At 39.5% G+C, this 19,106-nt stretch overlaps 1 protein-coding gene across 2 annotated transcripts in view; it reads left to right on the top strand.

The window, feature by feature from the left end:
• The window catches only part of ASCC1 (activating signal cointegrator 1 complex subunit 1), a gene marked incomplete at its 3' end in the record, with an annotated part of 83,109 nt that overhangs the window by 9,886 nt on the left and 54,117 nt on the right, over positions 1 to 19,106 (top strand). For both annotated transcript variants that reach the window (XM_079706223.1, XM_079706224.1), the window contains exon 4: positions 1,769 to 1,947. In XM_079706223.1, the coding sequence (XP_079562349.1) occupies positions 1,769 to 1,947 (179 nt within the window). The remainder of the gene's footprint in view (positions 1 to 1,768; positions 1,948 to 19,106) is intronic.

Below are 19,106 nucleotides of genomic sequence, written 5' to 3'. Positions count from 1 at the left end.
TAATTTTTTATTGTTATTTGAATTTCTGTGTGATATATTGTTCTTTTTTTATTTTTATTTTTTTTTTTTTTTTTTTTTGCGGTACGCGGGCCTCTCACTGTTGTGGCCTCTCCCGTTGCGGAGCACAGGCTCTGGATGCGCAGGCTCAGCGGCCATGGCTCACGGGCCCAGCCGCTCCGCGGCATATGGGATCCTCCCAGACCGGGGCACGAACCCGTATCCCCTGCATCAGCAGGCGGACTCTCAACCACTGCGCCACCAGGGAGGCCCTATTGTTCTTTTTTTAAATGGCAGAATATACACAACGTAAAATTTACCATTTAGACCACTTTAAAGTGTTGAATTCAGTGGCATTTAGCATATTTACAGTGTTGTGCAACCTTCACCACTGTCTAGTTCCAGAACATTTTTTTTTTTTTTTTGCGGTACGCGGGCCTCTCACTGTTGTGGCCTCTTTCGTTGCGGAGCACAGTCTCCGGACACGCAGGCTCAGCGGCCATGGCTCACGGGCCCAGCCGCTCCGCGGCATGTGGGATCCTCCCGGACCGGGGCACGAACTTGCGTCCCCTGCATCGGCAGGTGGACTCTCAACCACTGCGCCACCAGGGAAGCCCTAGTTCCAGAACATTTTATCACCCAAAAAGGAAACTCCATACCCATTAAGCAATCACTCCCCATTCCTCACTACTCTCCAGCTCTTGGCTACCACTAATCTGCTTTCTGACTCTCTGAATTTGCCTGTTTAGGTATTTACTATACGTGGAAACATACAATACGTGGCCTTTGTGTCTGGCATCTTTAACTTAGCATAATGTTTTCAGGATTGATCCATGTTTTTGCATGTATCAATACTTCACTCCTTTTTTTTGGCTGAGTAATATTTCAGTGTATGGAAATACCACATTTTATTTATTTGTTTATTGGTTAATGGACATTTGCCTTTTGCCTCTTGTGAACAGAGCTGCTATGAACATTTGTACAGGTTTTTTAAATTTATTTATTTATTTATTTATTTTTAGCTGCATTGTGTCTTCGTTGCTGTGCACAGGCTTTCCCTAGTTGCAGTGAGCGGGGGCTACTCTTCATTGAGGTGTGTGGGCTTCTCATTGCAGTGGCTTCTCTTGTTGCAGAGCACGGTCTCTAGGCACACGGGTTTCAGTAGTTGTGGCACGCAGGCTCAGTAGTTGTGGTTCAAGGGCTCTGGAGCACAGGCTTATTAGTTGTGGCGCACAGGCTTAGTTGCTCTGTGGCATGTGGGATCTTCCCGAACCAGGGCTCGAACCCGTGTCCCCTGCATTGGCAGACGGATTCTTAACTGCTATGCCACCAAGGAAGTCCCTGTACAGGTTTTTTCTTTGAACACCCGTTTTTACTTCCTTTGAGTTTCTATCTAGGAGTGAATTCCTGGGTCACATGGTATTTTTCTGTGTACTTTTTCAAAGAACTGCCAAACTTTTCCATAGCAGCTGTACCATTTTCATTTTACATTCATACCAGCCAGGTATGAGGGATTGCTTGTAGCTTTTGAACTCACTTCTCTACTTCATCAGATGGTCTTAAGGTTATTCTGTTTTTAAACCTCATTCTGCTTAGACTGAATTCATTAACAGCTTTCTTACCCTTGGTACTGTCCCCTGTTCAGAATTATGTACACATTCATGACAATTTTATTCTCCAGAGATGACAGTTTCAAGAGGTCACCTATTTTACAACCATTTGATGGTCCTTGAGCATTTTAATATTTGCTTTTTTTTTTTTTTGCTTACAGTAATCACTGGCCAGAATCGAAGTGGTGTAATTTCAGCCCGAACTCGGATTGATGTTCTTTTGCTCACTTTTAGAAGAAAACAGCCCTTCACTCACTTCCTTGCCTTTTTCCTCAATGAAGCTGAGGTTCAGGAGCGATTTCTGAAGTTCCAGGAGGAAGTACTGGAGAAGTGCTCCATGGTAAGCAGCAAACAACAAAACAAAAAGTTAAAGAAAAAATATAAAGAAGAGTACAAAAATGACTCATAATTCAAACAGTAGAAAGATACAAGTCTCTTCTCCCACTGAAAAAGGGAACCATTTCTATGGTTTCTTTTAATTCTGAACTGCAAAAAATATATAGACATATCAGCACATAAGTTTCTATGTTACAGAAATATCCTTTAAAGGATGTTGAAGACCCAAAAGGATCATCCTAATATCCACACTATTCTGCACTTTGTGGGTGTATTTTTATGCATTTTAACACATGTACAGGTTTCTGTAGCCACCTACCACAATCAGGACACAGAATAGCTCTACTGCCCCCCAAAACTTCCTCATGTTGTCTCTTACAGTCACCTCTTCCTCACCCCATACTTTGGCAATCACTGATCTCTTCTTGGTTACTATAGTGTTGTCTTCCTGAGAACGTCATATAAGTGGAATCATACAGTATGTAACCTTTTGAGATTGGTTTTGGCTTTCAGGTTCATCTGAGTTGTGGTATGTTTCACTAGTTTGTCCTCTCTCATTAATTTGTTTCCAGTTTTTGGCAGTTATGAATAGAACTACTGTAAACATCTGTGTACAGGGTTTTATGTGCACATAGTTTTCATTTCTTTAAAGTAAATATCCAGGAGTGGAATTGCTGGGATATATGGTAGGTATATGTTTAACTTCACAAGAAACTACCAAACTTTCTCAGAGTGCCTGTACTATGCATTCCCATCAACAGCATAAGAGAGTTCCAATTGTTCTGCATATGTTACTGTGGTTTGTTTTTTTTTTTTTTTTTTTTTTTGGCTGCGTTGGGTGTTCGTTGCTGTGTGCAGGCTTTCTCTAGTTGCAGCGAGCGGGGGCTACTCTTTGTTGCAGTGTGCAGGCTTCTCATTGTGGTGGCTTCTCTTGTTGCAGAGCACAGGCTCTAGGCGTGCGGGCTTCAGTAGTTGCAGCACTTGGGCTCACTAGTTGAGGCTCGTGGGCTCTAGAGCGCAGGCTCGGTAGTTGTGGTGCACGGGCTTAGTTGCTCCATGGCATGTGGGATCTTCTCGGACCAGGGATCAAACCCGTGTCCCTTGCATTGGCAGGTGGATTCTTAACCACTGCACCACCAGGGAAGTCCCTCTTATTGTGGTTTTAATTTGGATTTCTCTAATGGCTAATGATGTTGAACATCTTTTTTAATGTGCCTTTTTGCCATTCTTATATCTGCTTTGGTGAGGTATTCTTATCTTTTACACAACTTAAAACTGTTTTCTTACTGTTGAGTTTTGAGAGTTCTTTTATATATATTCTGGATTCAAGTCCTTTCAAGGATATGTGATTTCAAAATATTTTTCCCAGTCTTTAACTTATCTCTTCATTCTCTTATCAGTGACTTTTACAGAGCAAAAGTTTTAAATTTTGATGAAGTCCAATTTATTAATTTTTCTTTTATGGATTGAACTTTTGATGTCATGTATAAGAACTTTTTGCCTAACCCCAAGTCACAAATGTTTTCCCTTAGAATTTTCATGGTTTTGCTTTTTTATATTTAGATCTGTGACCTAGTTAATTTTTGTATAAGTTGTAAAGTTTAGGTCGGGGTTCATTATTTTGCATATGGATGTCCATGCTGTGCTTTCTTTTTATTTATTTATTTAAAATTTACTTATTTATTTTTATTTTTGGCTGCACTGGGTCTTCGTTGCTGCGCGCGGGCTTTCTCTAGTTGCTGCGAGCGGGGCTAGTCTTCGTTGCGGTGCACAGGCTTCTCTTGTTGTGGAGCACGGGCTCTAGGCTCCAGGGCTTCAGTAGTTGTGGCATGCAGGCTCAGTAGTTGTGGCTTGCAGGCTCTAGAGCACAGGCTCAGTAGTTGTGGGACACAGGCTTAGTTGCTCTGCAGCACGTGGGATATTCCTGGGCCAGGGCTCAAACCTATGTTCCCTGCATTGGCAGGCAGATTTTTAACCACTGTGCCACCAGGGAAGCCCCATGCTGTGTTTTCTTAATCTTGTAATAAAGAGAGGAATAAAAGCATGTGGAATAAAATAGAAGTGTGGTTAGTATTTTTTTTTTCTTTTTTGGTTCTTGAGACAGATGGACATAATCTGATTCTTGGTTCCCCAATCTGTGTAGACTTGAGCAAGTAAAACCTCTCCAAATTTTTACAGCCTGCTTTGGAGAGTTGCAGGAAGGATTAAATGAGATAACATATAATACTCAGCATGGTGCTTGATACAGAATAAGCATTTAATAAATGGTGACTGCTACTCCTGATATTTTTATGGCTGGTTAGGTTAAAATTGTTAGTATTACTTGGAGTATTCAGAGTAGGTGAGCACTCTATTTGATAGCTGTGGGCAAGGTCAGTGAAAATGTTTTTGGTGAAAATTTTTACAAGATCCTTTCTTCCTTCTCTTTTTCCGTTCTCTTGTCTGTCCTGTCCACATTGCTCAAGCTGGGTCTTAGGTGTTAGAATATAGTGAGATATAGGTATGCAGATATAGAAGTATTAGAATCCAAGTACTTTTATGGGACAGGGGGTGACAGTTGGTTAACTTAATTATTTAAGAAGGAGGCTATGATGGTGAGAAGATTCAGACTGGGCAAATGTGAGTAGACAGTATAGAATTGTATAATCTATTTTTAGATGACTTCTTTGGCATTTATGTGCTTGAACAAAGGTACATTTATAAGTTCAATACTCAAATACTATATATATGTGTATGCATACATATATATGATTAGTAAACCATCAGAATATTACTAATAGTCATTAGTAAACCATCAGTATCTTTTTTCCTCTTAACATTTCATAGCAAGATGATTTCATTCTCAGTGGGAGTGGAGGGTCGGGTAGGAGAAGATCAAGAACACTGAAGTTATAAAGACGCAGGTGTAGAGAATGGACTTGAGGACACGGGGTGGGGGAAGGGTAAGCTGGGACGAAGTGAGAGAGTGGCATAGACATACATACACTACCAAATGTAAAATAGATAGCTAGTGGGAAGCAGGCTCATAGCACAGGGAGATCAGCTCAGTGCTTTGTGACCACCTAGAGGGGTGCGCTAGGGAGGGTGGGAGGGAGACGCAAGAGGGAAGGGACATGAGGATATATGTATACATATAACTGATTCACTTTGTTATACAGTAGCAACTAACACAACAATGTAAAGCAATTATACTCCAATAAAGGTGTTAAAAAAAAGCGCGGAAGTTTCAGTATGGTCTGGTAAATTTTGTGGGGGTGGTGCTGGTAAGTTTTGGAGTTGTTTTGCCTTGTAAATACCACTTACTGAAGCTCAGTGATTATTTATGTTTTGGAGTATTACAAATACCTGATATTTGACAAGCAGATTATAATAAATTAGCCTTTTTCTTTCTGTGTGTGTGTGTGTGTGTGTGTATATGTGTGAACAGTTTCTCACTTTTCTTTTGGATTCTGACAAGGGCTGACAGGGAACAAATATTGGAATGATTACTTTAACTCAGCTGAAATGAGATTGGCCACTATGAATGTCATGCTGGCCTTAATCAGTCCACAGTACTTCCTTCCTGCTTTCAGGGAGACTCCAAACTGACATTGTCTTCTTCCTGATTTTATTTTATTTTATTTTTTTTAATTTTTAAATTTTTTTTAACATCTTTATTGGAGTATAATTGCTTTACAATGGTGTGTTAGTTTCTGCTTTATAACAAAGTGAATCAGTTATACTTATACATATGTTCCCATATCGCCTCCCTCTTGCATCTCCCTCCCTCCCACCCTCCCTATCCCACCCCTCTAGGTGGTCACAAACCACAGAGCTGATCTCCCTGTGCTACGCGGCTGCTTCCCACTAGCTATCTGTTTTACGTTTGGTACTGTATATATGTCCATGCCACTCTCTCACTTTGTCACAGCTTACCCTTCCCCTCCCCATATCCTCAAGTCCATTCTCTAGTAGGTCTGTGTCTTTATTCCCATCTTACCCCTAGGTTCTGCATCACCTTTTTTTTTTTTTCTTAGGTTCCATATATATGTGTTAGCATACAGTATTTGTTTTTCTCTTTCTGACTTACTTCACTCTGTATGACAGACTCTAGGTCCATCCACCTCACTACAAATATCTCAATTTCGTTTCTTTTTATGGCTGAGTAATATTCCATTGTATATATGTGCCACATCTTCTTTATCCATTCATCTGATGATGGACACTTAGGTTGCTTCCATGTCCTGGCTATTGTAAATAGAGCTGCAATGAACATTTTGATACATGACTCTTTTTGAATTATGGTTTTCTCAGGGTATGCCTTCCTGCTTTTAAATCAAGTCCTGCTAACAGCAGGGAGGTAAGCACAGCATAAAAGAGTTAATAAGGGACCATTATCTACTTATTATATGGAAGAAAGTTTTTACTGAATTTCATTCTGATGTTAGAACGACAGTTAGATGACTGTAAAACCATGTAGGCATTTTCCACTGGTCTGCTTTTTTTTTTTTTAATACAAATTTATTTATTTATTTATTATTTTTGGCTGCATTGGACCTTTGTTGCTGTACGCGGGCTTTCTCTAGTTGCGGCGAGCGGGGGCTACTCTTTGTTGTGGTGCGTGGGTTTCTCATTGCGGTGCTTCTCTTGTTGCGGAGCATGGGGTCTAGGCACATGGGCTTCAGTAGTGTAGCACGCAGGCTCAGTAGTTGTGGTTAGCAGGCTGTAGAGTGCAGGCTCAGTAGCTGTGGCGCATGGGCTTAGTTGCTCCAGGGCATTTGGGATCTTCCCGGGCGAGGGCTCGAACCCATGTCCTCTGCACTGGCAGGCAGATTCTCAACCACTGCGCCACCAGGGAAGTCCCTGGTACTCTGCTTTTATTTTTCCAACTTAGGAGAGTTCCTTTGTAGAAACTTTGAAGAATGTATGCCTATTCATTGAGATGGCAGTTGTTTCCTGAAAGACTGTGTGGCCCTCAGTCTTGTTTTGATTTCTCTGACACTCGTTTGACATCTCTGATGAGAGTTTCTTCATCTCTAAAATAGGAGTGATCTCAACATTCTCTTACTTATAAGAAAAAGATGACATCTCTTGGTATAAAGTTGGCTCATACATTTTTGAATTTACATATGTATGTATTATATACATTTATTTTTTTTTATTTTTTATTTTTATTTTTTTTGCGGTACACGGGCCTCTCACCGCTGTGGCCTCTCCCGCTGCGGAGCACAGGCTCCGGATGCGCAGGCCCAGCGGCCATGGCCCACGGGCCCAGCCGCTCTGCGGCACGTGGGATCCTCCCGGACCGGAGCATGAACCCGCGCCCCCCGCATCAGCAGGCAGACTCCCAACCACTGCGCCACCAGGGAAGCCCTACATTTATTAAAATTAAGTTAAACACAGTGTTTTGTAACTACTTTTTTGATTTTTGTTTGTTTGTTTGTTTTGGCCACGCCATGCCGCTTGTGAGATCTCAGTTCCCTGACCAGGAACTGAACCTGGGCCCCAGCAGTGAGAGCCTGGAATCCTAACCACTAAGCCACTAGGAACCTCCCTACTTTTTCGATTTTGCAACATGTTTCAGGTCAATATAAGTAAATCTAATTGCTGCTTCTAATTGCTGTGAAGTATCCTAGTCTATGAATGTACCCTAACTTATTTAATTAATACCCTATTGATGGACCATTGAAAGAAATTACTTCTATTAAATAATGCTATAAAGAACATTTTTGTAAATGCATCTTTGTGTTCTTGGCTGATGGTTTCTTTGAGGTACATTTTGGGATAAATTCTTAGAACTGGAATACATGGGTTAAGGGAATGTAAACTTAAAAATTTTTGATAGTTTTTTCCATTTTATTTTAAAAATCTGCCTTTTTGAGTTACAACTTACAAACAATATAATGCACCCATTTTAAGAGTATGCTTTGATGAATTTTGACAGACATATACAGCAGTGCAACAACCATCAAAAACAAGATGTAGAACTTTTTCATCATCCCAAAAAGTTCCCTTATACTACCTCTTTGCAGCCACTTCCGCTTCCTGCCATCTCATCTCCTACTAGTGATTCCAGGCAGCCACTTATCTGCTGTCTGTTACTATTGGATTTCCCTTTGTTAGAATTTCATATAAATGGAATTATGCAGTATATAGTCTTTTTTTTTTTTTTTAATTCTTTAGTCGCACAGTGCAGCATGTAGGATCTTAGTTCCCCAACCAGGGATCGAACCCACGCGCCCTGCATTGGAAGCACAGAGTCTTAACCACTGGACCACCAGGGAAGTCCCCAGTATATAGTGTTTTGTGTGGCTTTTTTTTTGGTTCAGCATAACATTTTTTTTTTTTTTTTTTTTTGAGGTATGTGGGCCTCTCACTGTCGTGGCCTCTCCCATTGCGGAGCACAGGCTCCGGACGCGCAGGCTCAGCGGCCATGGCTCACAGGCCTAGCCGCTCCGCGGCATGTGGGATCTTCCCGGACTGGGGCAGCATAACATTTTTGAGCGTCTTTCATGTTGGTGTGTGTTACAGTAGTTCATTTCTTTTTATTGCTAAGTATATTCCTTTGCATGAATGTACCAAAATTTGTTTATCCATTCAACTATTTGGGTGGTTTCTAGTCTTTGGCTCTTATAAATGAAGCTATTTTAATCATTTGTACAAAAATCTTTGTGTTAAGTATATGTTTTTATTCCTCTTGGGCAAGTACTTAGGAGTATAATTGTTGGGTCAAGTGCAGATATATGTTTAGTTTTATAGAAAACTTAGAACTATTCCCAGAGTGGTGGTGCCTCTTCCTACCACAAATGATATATGGGAGTTTAGGTTGTTCCACATTCTTGCCAACATTTGGTGGTGTCTTTTTAATTTTGTTTAATTGAAGTATAGTTGATTTACAGTGTTCTGTTAGTTTCTTTTGTACAGCAAAGTGATTCATTTATACATACATACACATACTCTTTTTCATATTCTTTTCCATTATGGTTTATTACAGGATATTGAATATAGTTCCCTGTGCTATACAGTAGGACCTTTTTTATTTATTTTGTATATAGTAGTTTGTATATGCTAATCCCGAACTCCTAATTTATTTCTCCCCAATCACCTTTTCCCTTTGGTAATCATAAATTTGTTTTCTGTGTCTGTGAGTTTGTTTGTTTTATAAATAAGTTCATTTGTATCACATTTTAGATTCAATATGTAAGTGATATCATATGATATTTGTCTTTCTCTTTCTGACTTACTTCACTTAGTATGGCTAGGACCTCCAATATAGTGTTGAATAGAAGTGGTGAGAGGGGACATTCTTTCCTTGTTCTTGATCATCATAGGGGGAAAGTATTCAATCTTTTATCATTAAGTTTAATGTAAGCTGTAGGTTTTTTACAGATGCCCTTTATCTGGTTGAGGAAATTCCATTCTGTTCCTAGTTTGCTGAGAATTTTAAAAAATCGCAACTGGGTATTAAACTTTGTTACTCTTTTTTTAATATTTATGAGATTTATATATTTTCCTTCCACCTTTTGCTTGTCTATAAAGCTTTTGATTTCTCCATCGAATCTGAATGAGATCCTTGCTGGGTAGAGTAATCTTGGTTGTAGGTTCTTCCCTTTCATCACTGTAAGTATATCATGCCACTCCCTTCTGGCTTGTAGAGTTTCTGCTGAGAAATTAGCTGTTAACCTTATGGGAGTTCCCTTGTATGTTATTTCGTTTTTCCCTTGCTGCTTTCAATAATTTTTCTTTGTCTTTAATTTTTTCCAATTTGATTACTATGTGTCTCAGTGTGTTTCTTCTTGGGTTTATCCTGTATGGGACTCTCTGTGTTTCCTGGACTTGGGTGGCTGTTTGCTTTCCCATGTTAGGGAAGTTTTCCACTATAATCTCTTCACATATTTCCTCTGGTCCTTTCTCTTTCTCTTCTCCTTCTGGGACCCCTCTAATGCAAATGTTGTTGTGTTTAATGTTGTCCCAGAGGTCTCTTAGGCTGTCTTCATTTCTTTTCATTCTTTTTTCTTTCTTCTGTTCCACAGCAGTGAATTCCACCATTCTGTCTTCCAGGTCACTTATCCGTTCTTCTGCCTCAGTTATTCTGCTCTTGATTCCTTCTAGTATAGTTTTCATTTCAGTTATTGTATTGGTCATCTCTGTTTGTTTGTTCTTTAATTCTTCTAGGTCTTTGTTAAACATTTCTTGCATCTTCTCGATCTTTGCCTCCATTCTTTTTCAGAGGTCCTGGATCATCTTCACTATCATTATTCTGAATTCTTTTTCTGGAAGCTTGCCTATCTCCACTTCATTTAGTTGTTTTTCTGGGGTTTTATCTTGTTCCTTCATCTGGTACATAGCCCTCTGCCTTTTCATCTTGTCTGTCTTTTTGTGAATGTGGTTTTTGTTCCACAGCCTGCAGGATTGTAGTTCTTCTTGCTTCTGCTGTCTGCCCTCTATTGATGGATTTTTTACCTGCTTATGGGTCACATTTTTCTCCTTCTTGCGTATCTGTTAATTTTTTATTGGGTGGTGAACATTGTGAATTTACTCTGTTGAGAGCAAATTTTGTTTTTTCTCTTTAGAGAGTCTGAAACTTGGTTCTGGAATATAGCTACCTGTGGATCAGCATAATCATTCCAAAGCTTGTATTTAAGCCTTTGAAGGGCAGATCTGGAGTATTCCTTTCTCTAGGGCTAGTTTAGCTTCACTCCTAAGGTGTGTCCCTCCTGGAATCTCTATTCAGTGCTCTATGTATTCAAGAGTGGTGTCTCCACTCTGGCTGGTGGGAACTTGAATGTTACCATGCTGTTTGAGCTTTGGGTATTGTTGGGCTTACAGCTCCCCAGTAGTTGTTTTTCATCTCGTCTTGTGGATTTCACCCTGTGCATGTGCAGATTGTCCTTCAGCCAAAGTCTCAAAGAGAGTTTTATGCCGATTTCTGGAGTCTTTTTTTTTTTTTTGGCTTCCTCCTCTTCAGTGCTTGGTCCTACAAATTTTACTTGCCTTTGCATTCCCAAATTCCAGAATTGAATTGAATTGTCCCCTCAGTTCATTGGGATCATTGGGCTCTGTTTGGGTTCCCCACTCTGTGCCCCTATGTGGAAATTGTCTCCATTCAGAAAGCCAAGATGGGGCTCAGTCTGTCTAGCACCATCTGTTATCCAGTGTCTGAAAACATTTGTTTTATGTGTTTTACCTAGTTTTCTAGTTATTGATGGCAGGAGGCAAGTCATGTAGGAGTTAATTCTTCATGGGCAAAAGGAGACAAACATTTTAAAATTAGGATATAATTCATATAACATAGGTGCACAGTTCGGTGGTTTTTAGTATATTCATTACATTATGCAACCATTGCCACCATCTAATTCTAGAATATTTCCATCACCCTGTAAAAGATAGCTCATACTCATTAAGCTGTCACTTCCTATTGCCCCCTTTTCCCAGCCCCTAACAACCACTAATCTACTTTCTGTCTCTGTGGATTTGCCTATTCTGAATATTCCATATAAATGGAATCATACAATATGTGGCCTTTTGTCTCTGGGCATCTTTCACTTACAATGTTTTTAAAGTTTATCCATGTTTTATCATGTAACGCTACTTCATTTTCTTTTTATGGCCAAGTAATATTCCGTTGTATGGCTCTACCACATTTTGTTTATGCATTCGTCACTTGATGAATGTTTGGGTAGTTTCTACTTTTGGGCTTTTATGAATAATGCTGCTATCCATACATGTTTTCATATAATAATTTGTAATATTGTAAACAAGGCTGAGTTTACCATTATTTTTATTTACTTAATTGACCTTGATCTGATAAAAAATAGCTGTTGTGTTGTGCTAGACAGTGTTCTAAGTGCCTCGTATGCTTATTTTGTTTAATCTTCAGTCCATCCCTATGAGGTAGATACTGATTTTCCATTTTACTGATTAAGAAAGTGAAGTTTAGAGAGGATAATTTTCCCAAGGTACCACAGGGTACCACAGCTAGTGGGTGCCACCATGCTAAGTCAGATAGATGATACAAAGTTGTGTAGGACCTAGTAATGGCTGTAATTTATACAATCCAATAGAACAAATAGCTGAAATTAGTCCTGGGAGTCACTGTGGGAAATTATTTGAACAGAAAAAAAAAAAACCAGACTGTTTAGGGACTTCCCTGGTGGTCCAGTGGTTAAGACTCGGCGCTGCCAGTGCAGGGGGCACAGGTTCAATGCCTGGTCGAGGAACTAGGATCCCACATGTTGCATGGCGTGGCCAAAAATACCCCCCAAAAAACAACCCTACCAAAAAATAACTGTTTAAATTGAAGATCTTTTGATGGTTGCTTGTCTGTTAACCACTTGTACCAATCTTTCAGCAGGTATTTTCCTTGGGACTAGCCTTGAGTAGAATTGGGTAGTAATTTGTATAGTATTTGAGTATTCAAAAAAGAGCAGCAGAGCCTTCTCAGTTGTGCTTGGGTTTTTCAACTCCAAAGCATATTCTGTTCCCTAGTAGTTAAAAGATATCATGTGGATATGATATTATTTAAGAAGGACTTCCGTTCATTAGGGATATCCATCTTCACTCCTGTATTAGGACTGAAGGAGGTGAGATTGTTTATCTTTTAAGAATTCATTAATATTATTAATTTTTTTTTCTTTCTTTGAGAAGGTAAATTTATCCTCCTTTGCAGCTTATGTCAAATAAAAGAAGTCCTTTTGGGGTCTCTGAGGTGAAAAGTAATATTGGAAAAGGAATTTATTAGATTACATTTGTACCCTACTCTATTAGTTTTCTATTACTGTGTAATAAATTACCACAATCTTAGCAGCTTAAAACAACACCCATTTATCATCTCACAGTATTGTAGTAGTTCTGTAGATTAGAAGACCTGGTGGCCTCGAGGGGGTTCTCTGCTTTGGGTCTCACAAGGCCAAAATCGAGGTATTGGCCAGACCGGTCTCTTATCTGGAGGCCCTGGAGGAGAATCCACTTCCAAGTTCATTCACATTGTTGGCAGAATTCAGTTCCTTGTGGCTGTAGGTCTGAAGTCCCTGTTTCCTTGACATGTGGCCCTTCTCACTTCTGTCAAATCCTGCTTGTGCTTTGAGTCTCTGACATCACCACCAGCCAGAGAAAACTCTGCTTTTTAAAGAGCTCATGTGTATAGGTCAGGCTTACTGGGATAATCTGCCTGTATTAAGGTCAGCTGTGCCGTATAATTTAGTATAATTGCAGCCGTGATATCACATTCACAGGTTCCACCCACAGTCAAAGGAGAGGGGATTATATGAGGTTAAGGGTCTTTGAGGGTCATTCTTAGAATTCTGCCTACCGTAGCTATTAATGTTCATTTTAAAACATTGTTGTGAGGGTCACATTTTTGATACAGCTGACTTTTCTACTCCCGACTCTCATCCTATCCTTCCCTCACCCTTCCTTGAACTCTTTTCTTCCTTTAAAATAGTGGGCCCCTTTTCTCTCTTTATTTGGTAGCATGCTTGTCCTTGACCTCATCCTTGACTCTCTAAGGAAACCCTGGATTTACCTTTTAGAATAACATTTCCTGAAATCACTTTTCTTTGTGCTGATCAATTATATAAGAAATGTTTGACTACAGACATCATCATCATCATCCTTGTGCTTCAGCTCCCTAAGCCTGAGTATTTAATGTAGAATTTAGCTGCTCACAGACACCAGCGAGGTGTTTTTCATCTATGTGATCTGCAGATGAACTGCACCTTATTTTTTCACTCTTTCCTCTCTTGCATTAAGATTCAAAGATGTCTCACTGTCTGCAAGTTCAAGAAGTGTCTTAAAACCCTGTATATCTCTCAATCTATCTATAGCTAGGAATGCTAATATAATTCCATTTTATCTCACAGCAGGGTCCAGTAGAAAATCACATCAGTAATGAAAAATAGTAATTCAAAACTGTGTTTGGTGGAGCATTCTGAAGGCTTGTAGATCTGTCTGAAGCAACAGGGGATTTCTCAGGCTGCCTGGAGAACCTGAACAGGTTATAGAACAAAAACTACATCATTCTGCTCATACTGTGGTGTGAAGGCTGACACTGGGCAGAAATGGCTAATGGATTTGGGGTCCATCCCCTCTCCCCAAGTTAGGATTCTTTTGTGCCATTTAGTATTATTCACTGAAGAAGAAAATGTATATATAAAAGCTTTAGTGGATAATTTAGGATTTTTCATGTGTAAGGGGAGTTGTAGGGTTTGTAATTATCTTGTGAACTAATTTAGAATGAAGACGGATACAGGCATACCTTGGAGATACTGCGCATTTGGTTCCAGACCACTGCAATAAAGTGAATATTGCAATAAAGTGAGACATGTGAATTTTTTGGTTTCCCAGTGCATATGAAAGTTATGTTTACACTTTACTATAGTCTATTAAGTGTGCAATAGTATTGTGTCTAAAAAATGTATATACCTTAATTAAATATAATGCTGTTGGAAAAATGGCAGCAATAGACTTGCTCCACTCAGAGTTGCCACAAAACTTCAATTTGTAAAAAACATAATATCTGCGAAGCACAATTAAACAAGGTGTGCCTGTAGTTGTCTTTGGCTGTAATAAAAGTTGTGAACTCCTGAGTTCTAATGTTAGGTGAGAAAGCAAGAAAAGGAGATGTTACAAGATTCATATAGTGTACCATTTGGATGGAGATGATTGTTGTGAATAAGTGTTTATCTTTTATTCATTCATTCACTATTTTTTAAATGTCTACCATTGTCCAGGCTATATATTTTGTGCTAACAATGGACTCTACCCTATGGATCCCATACTCTACTGGGGGGAAATAGTGTTCTTATAAAAATAGTTACAGTACTGTGAGTTAAGTGCTATTAGAGGGAGTGCAGTGGGTGCACAGAGGAGAGATTCTCCAGTGGTTGGAAAAGGCTTATTAAGGGAGGTGACACTTGAATTGAGTCTTGAAAGAAGAACAAGAGTTCTGGCAAAGGGGGATGAGCATTCTGGGTAGAGGAACTGGCACTTGCAAGGTATGGAGGTGTTCTAGTCTGCTCTGTTCAGGTAAGAGTTAGGAGTTTGTTAAGTTTGCAACCTGGAAAGTGAGTAGGTTAGGGAAGAGGTAGGAGTCAGGAGTGGAAAGGTGAATGGTATCCAGGTTGTGAAAGGTCATGTGTGGATTAAGGATTTTGAATGTATCTTATAGTCAGGAACCGGCAACAATTTTAAGTAGGGACTAATGTGATTAACTTAGCATTGTAGAAAAATGCCTCTGAAGGCAGTGTGGAGGATGGATTGAGAGTTAAGGAGTGGGGTACGAGAGGCAGCTACCAGTTAGAGACTATTGATACCGTCTATTAAAAAAAAAACTAAGGGCTTCCCTGGTGGTGCAGTGGTTAAGAATCCGCCTGCCAATGCAGGGGACATGGGTTCGATCCCTGGTCTGGGAAGATCCCACATGCCGCGGAGCAACTAAGCCCGTGCGCCACAACTAATGAGCCTGCGCTTCTAGAGCCCGCGAGCCACAACTACTGAGACCACATGCTGCAACTACTGAAGCCTGTGCTCCTAGAGCCCATGCTCTGCAGCAAGAGAAGCCACCTCAGTGAGAAGCCCGTGCACTGCAACAAAGAGTAGCCCCCGCTCGCCACAACTAGAGAAAGCCCGTGCACAGCAACAAAGACCCAATGCAGCCAAAAATAAATAAAAATAAAATAAATTAAAAAAAAAAAGACAAAGGCCTGTGGCATATTCAGGAGGGGATATGATCCAGAGATATTTTAAAGGTCTCTCTAAAGTGGGGATAATAATGGTACCTACCTTTAGTGTTGATATGAAGAGTAAATGAGTTAATAAATTTAAGGTGTTTAGAGCAGAGCAAGGTGCATAGTTAGTATTGTGTTTGCTCTTGTTGTAATAATAGCACGGATTACCGTACAGGAGATGAGGGTAAGTGTAGCATCAAGAAGGAGCTGAGGGTCTGACTTGAATAGAAGGTGTACCATTAACTCATCACTAATGTTTAAGTGATCATTGTCTGTCTTTGGGAATAAATGTAGGTTGGTAGATGGATTGCCAGCTAGTGCTTACAAGTAACTTATAGAGGAATAGTTAAGTTTTTAGAAAAGTATGTTTAACTATTCATTGTGCTTATCAACATAAGAGAGATGTATCCTTTAGTTAAGGGGAGATGCTTTTTGCTCCTTTTCAGGTAGGTAAGGATATTTAGACCATGCGTGGGAACATTCATTTTTTCTGGTCACTGTAAAAGCTGATCCTTGAATATTTGTCCTTTGTTTTTAAGAACCTCTCCACTTTCCTGTAATTATGTCTGGATAGAATTTATAAGATAGAAGAGTCAAAACCCTGTTTTCTGAAGCTTATTCAGCGTAACAATTATTTGATTAATAACCTAGAGAGACGCTCAAATCAAAGTCAGCATTTGTGAACAGTCTTAAAGAATAGAAATGACTCAGCAGAGCCTAATTAGCTCTTGAGGGTGCTTTAAAAGGAAGAGTAAAGATGGCATTTGTTTAGAGTGTGGCGTATTCATATAAAAAGCAAGAAGGGGGAAAGCCTGTATTTATTCCATACTACTATGTGCCAGAGGCTTCAGAACAACCCTGAGAAGGAAATGTGTGTTTTAGAGATGATGAAATTGAGTTTCAGAGCAGTGAGTAACTCACCTCAAGTAATACTATGGATAGGTAGCAGAAATAGAATTTGAAACCATGCCTATCTGGTTGCAAAGCCAAATGCTCTTTTCACCAGTCTGATATGAATAACTTTTCTATGTGAATGAGGTATATATCACCCACCCAGGAGTGATTGTCTGGGATTTGGCCATAAGAAAGAAAGAAAATATAATGAGCATAGGGGAAGGCTTCCGTACTTATTTCCTCTTTTTCCTTGCATAGGATATCAGGAAGTGAATTGGTAGACCCCTCACAAATACCTGTTTCATACTTATTTATAGGTTTTGTGAGAGCATGTAAAAAATCTATAGGACCTTTGAGTTAGAGGTAAACTGGGCCATCTCCCTCATCTTACAGAGAAGGAAACCAAGGTCTAAAGAAGTGAGATGGTTTGCCTTGATCATAGCTGGTTTATAGCAGAGTTGGAATTAGAACCCTAAACTCTATTCCAGGTTAGAAGCCTTTTGACCTAAATCCCAAACCTTTGTTACGCCTGGAATTCCTGGAAGATGATATATGTGAATATAATTTGAGGATTACTTTTTTTGTTTCTGGCTCTCAGCACGTACTGTCAAGGCCAAGTGCTGTAAATTATATATGTTCTGGGTGCTACACATTTGGATCAGATTCATAGGCATTCTTTTCTTAACTCATTTAATGGAGCATGACCTTTGGGATCTGAGTCTGAAGAGAGGCTTCACTTCTGCCAGCTGATAGCTCCGGCAGATGTACCTATGTTATATCCCAACTGTGTGGACAGAATGGTTTGAGTTCTTACTGGGGCTTTAAGGGAAAAAAGTGGGTTAATCCATACTTCTCTCTACTGGCCTTTTCCCCAAGCATGACATTTTTAGATTTCACTATTCCTTGTTAATTGTTCATTCTGAGAGCACTGCCAGCAGTTCTGCCCCCGTGGACCCCGAGAGCTGGATTAAAAGTGAAATCAGTGAAGGCACTGTGATCATGTGGTGACTGCTGATAAATCATGGAGCTGCAGTTTGAATGAGAGGGTTAAGGTCTTGCACCTAGGACTGCTGAGTTAGAACTCGACTTTGAACTCTGAACTGGGGCTTAGGCCTGCACATAAGCTTTCTGTGGAGGTAGCCTTTGCATGCATTTTTTCCTTAGATGAGGTCTTATTTAACAAATAAAGAAATTTAGGCTCATAGATGTGACTTAGCCATAAAGAACCCAACCCCCCAATCTAGATAGAACCACCCTAGGAAATTCCTGTTACTTCACCCTTTGCTTCTGCTTGCTGGGTGGAAGGTCACCACTGTTAGAATTTTCAGGCGCCAGCCTGGGTGGCCAACCTAACGAAGTAAAATAGTTCCGGCTCCGAGTAATGGTGAACTTGGACCAGGGCCCAATGTAATTAAACCCCTGGAGAAAAGAATTTTTTGTTGGCCTGTATTCATTTCAGTGAAGAAGCTTGCGGGTAGAAATATGATATATTCCAAGCAAAGAAAAATAGTGGCTCTAGAGATCTATGTCATTGCCTTGAAGATTGTTTGGTTCCACATTAAATTTAGATAGTTCAGTAAGAGAAGAGCTTTTCTTGGTAGATGGCATTCCTAGGCAGGGTAAAATTTAGGGTGTTTCTCCATTTATTAAAAGACTGTCCAGTAGGGTTTCATGTGCATTATATAATCTACAATACAGTTAAAGCCTGTTTGAACTGTTATGACTCAGAATTCCCCCAAAGACTTCAGTTTATGTTGCCTTTAGGTATCCCATGTGTTCTTTTCCTTGCTCTTTTGTGTTCTCTCTGTTTTGTTTCCCAGTATTTACTATTTTTGTGGCCAGGGAACTCAAGTTGACTGAAGTGGTAGGCTCCCAAAGAAAAAGGTAAGGGAAGAAAAGTTCTAGAGCTTCTTTTTTCTAGGTAGTAAGATAATAAATTTATGTTGGTTTAAACCACTAAGTTTGTGGTAATTTGTCGTAGTAACAGTAGGATACTAATAATTTTAAACTCACAGGAAAGTTATAAGACTAAGGATAGTACTCTACTCAGATTCACTTGTTGTTAATATTTTACTTTGTTTTATCATTCTCTCTTTCTCATTTTTCATTCTTTCTGAACTACTTTAAAGTGCATTGCATATGTCATGACCCTTTACCCCTAATGCCTCAATATATATTTCCTGAGAATTAGAATTTTTTTACGTAATAACCATGTACATCTTCCCATGTTTGAGTCATTTTTATTTTTGTGAAGTGTCTCTTGTCTTTTGTCTATTGCTCAGTAGCATTTTTAGTCATTTTCCTTTGATTTTTAAAAGCTCTTTATATATTAGAGATATTAACCCTTTATCTGTGATATATGTTGCATGTATTTTCTTCTAGTGTCTTGTCTTTTAACTTTGCTTATATTTTTTACCATGTAAAAGTTTTCTCTTTTTAAGTAATCAAATTTATTGGTCTTATTGCATCTGGATTTCTAGTCTTAGTTTGACAGCCTTTTTCTACATCCAGGTTAAAGAGGAATTTACCCATCTTGTTTCCTTGTATAGTTTGTTTTTTTACG

Source organism: Hyperoodon ampullatus (genome assembly GCF_949752795.1).
Source record: "Hyperoodon ampullatus genome assembly, chromosome: 1".
Taxonomy (NCBI): Eukaryota; Metazoa; Chordata; class Mammalia; order Artiodactyla; family Ziphiidae; genus Hyperoodon; species Hyperoodon ampullatus.
Note: the sequence above shows the minus strand (reverse complement) of the source record. Positions and strands in the feature narration are given on the sequence as shown.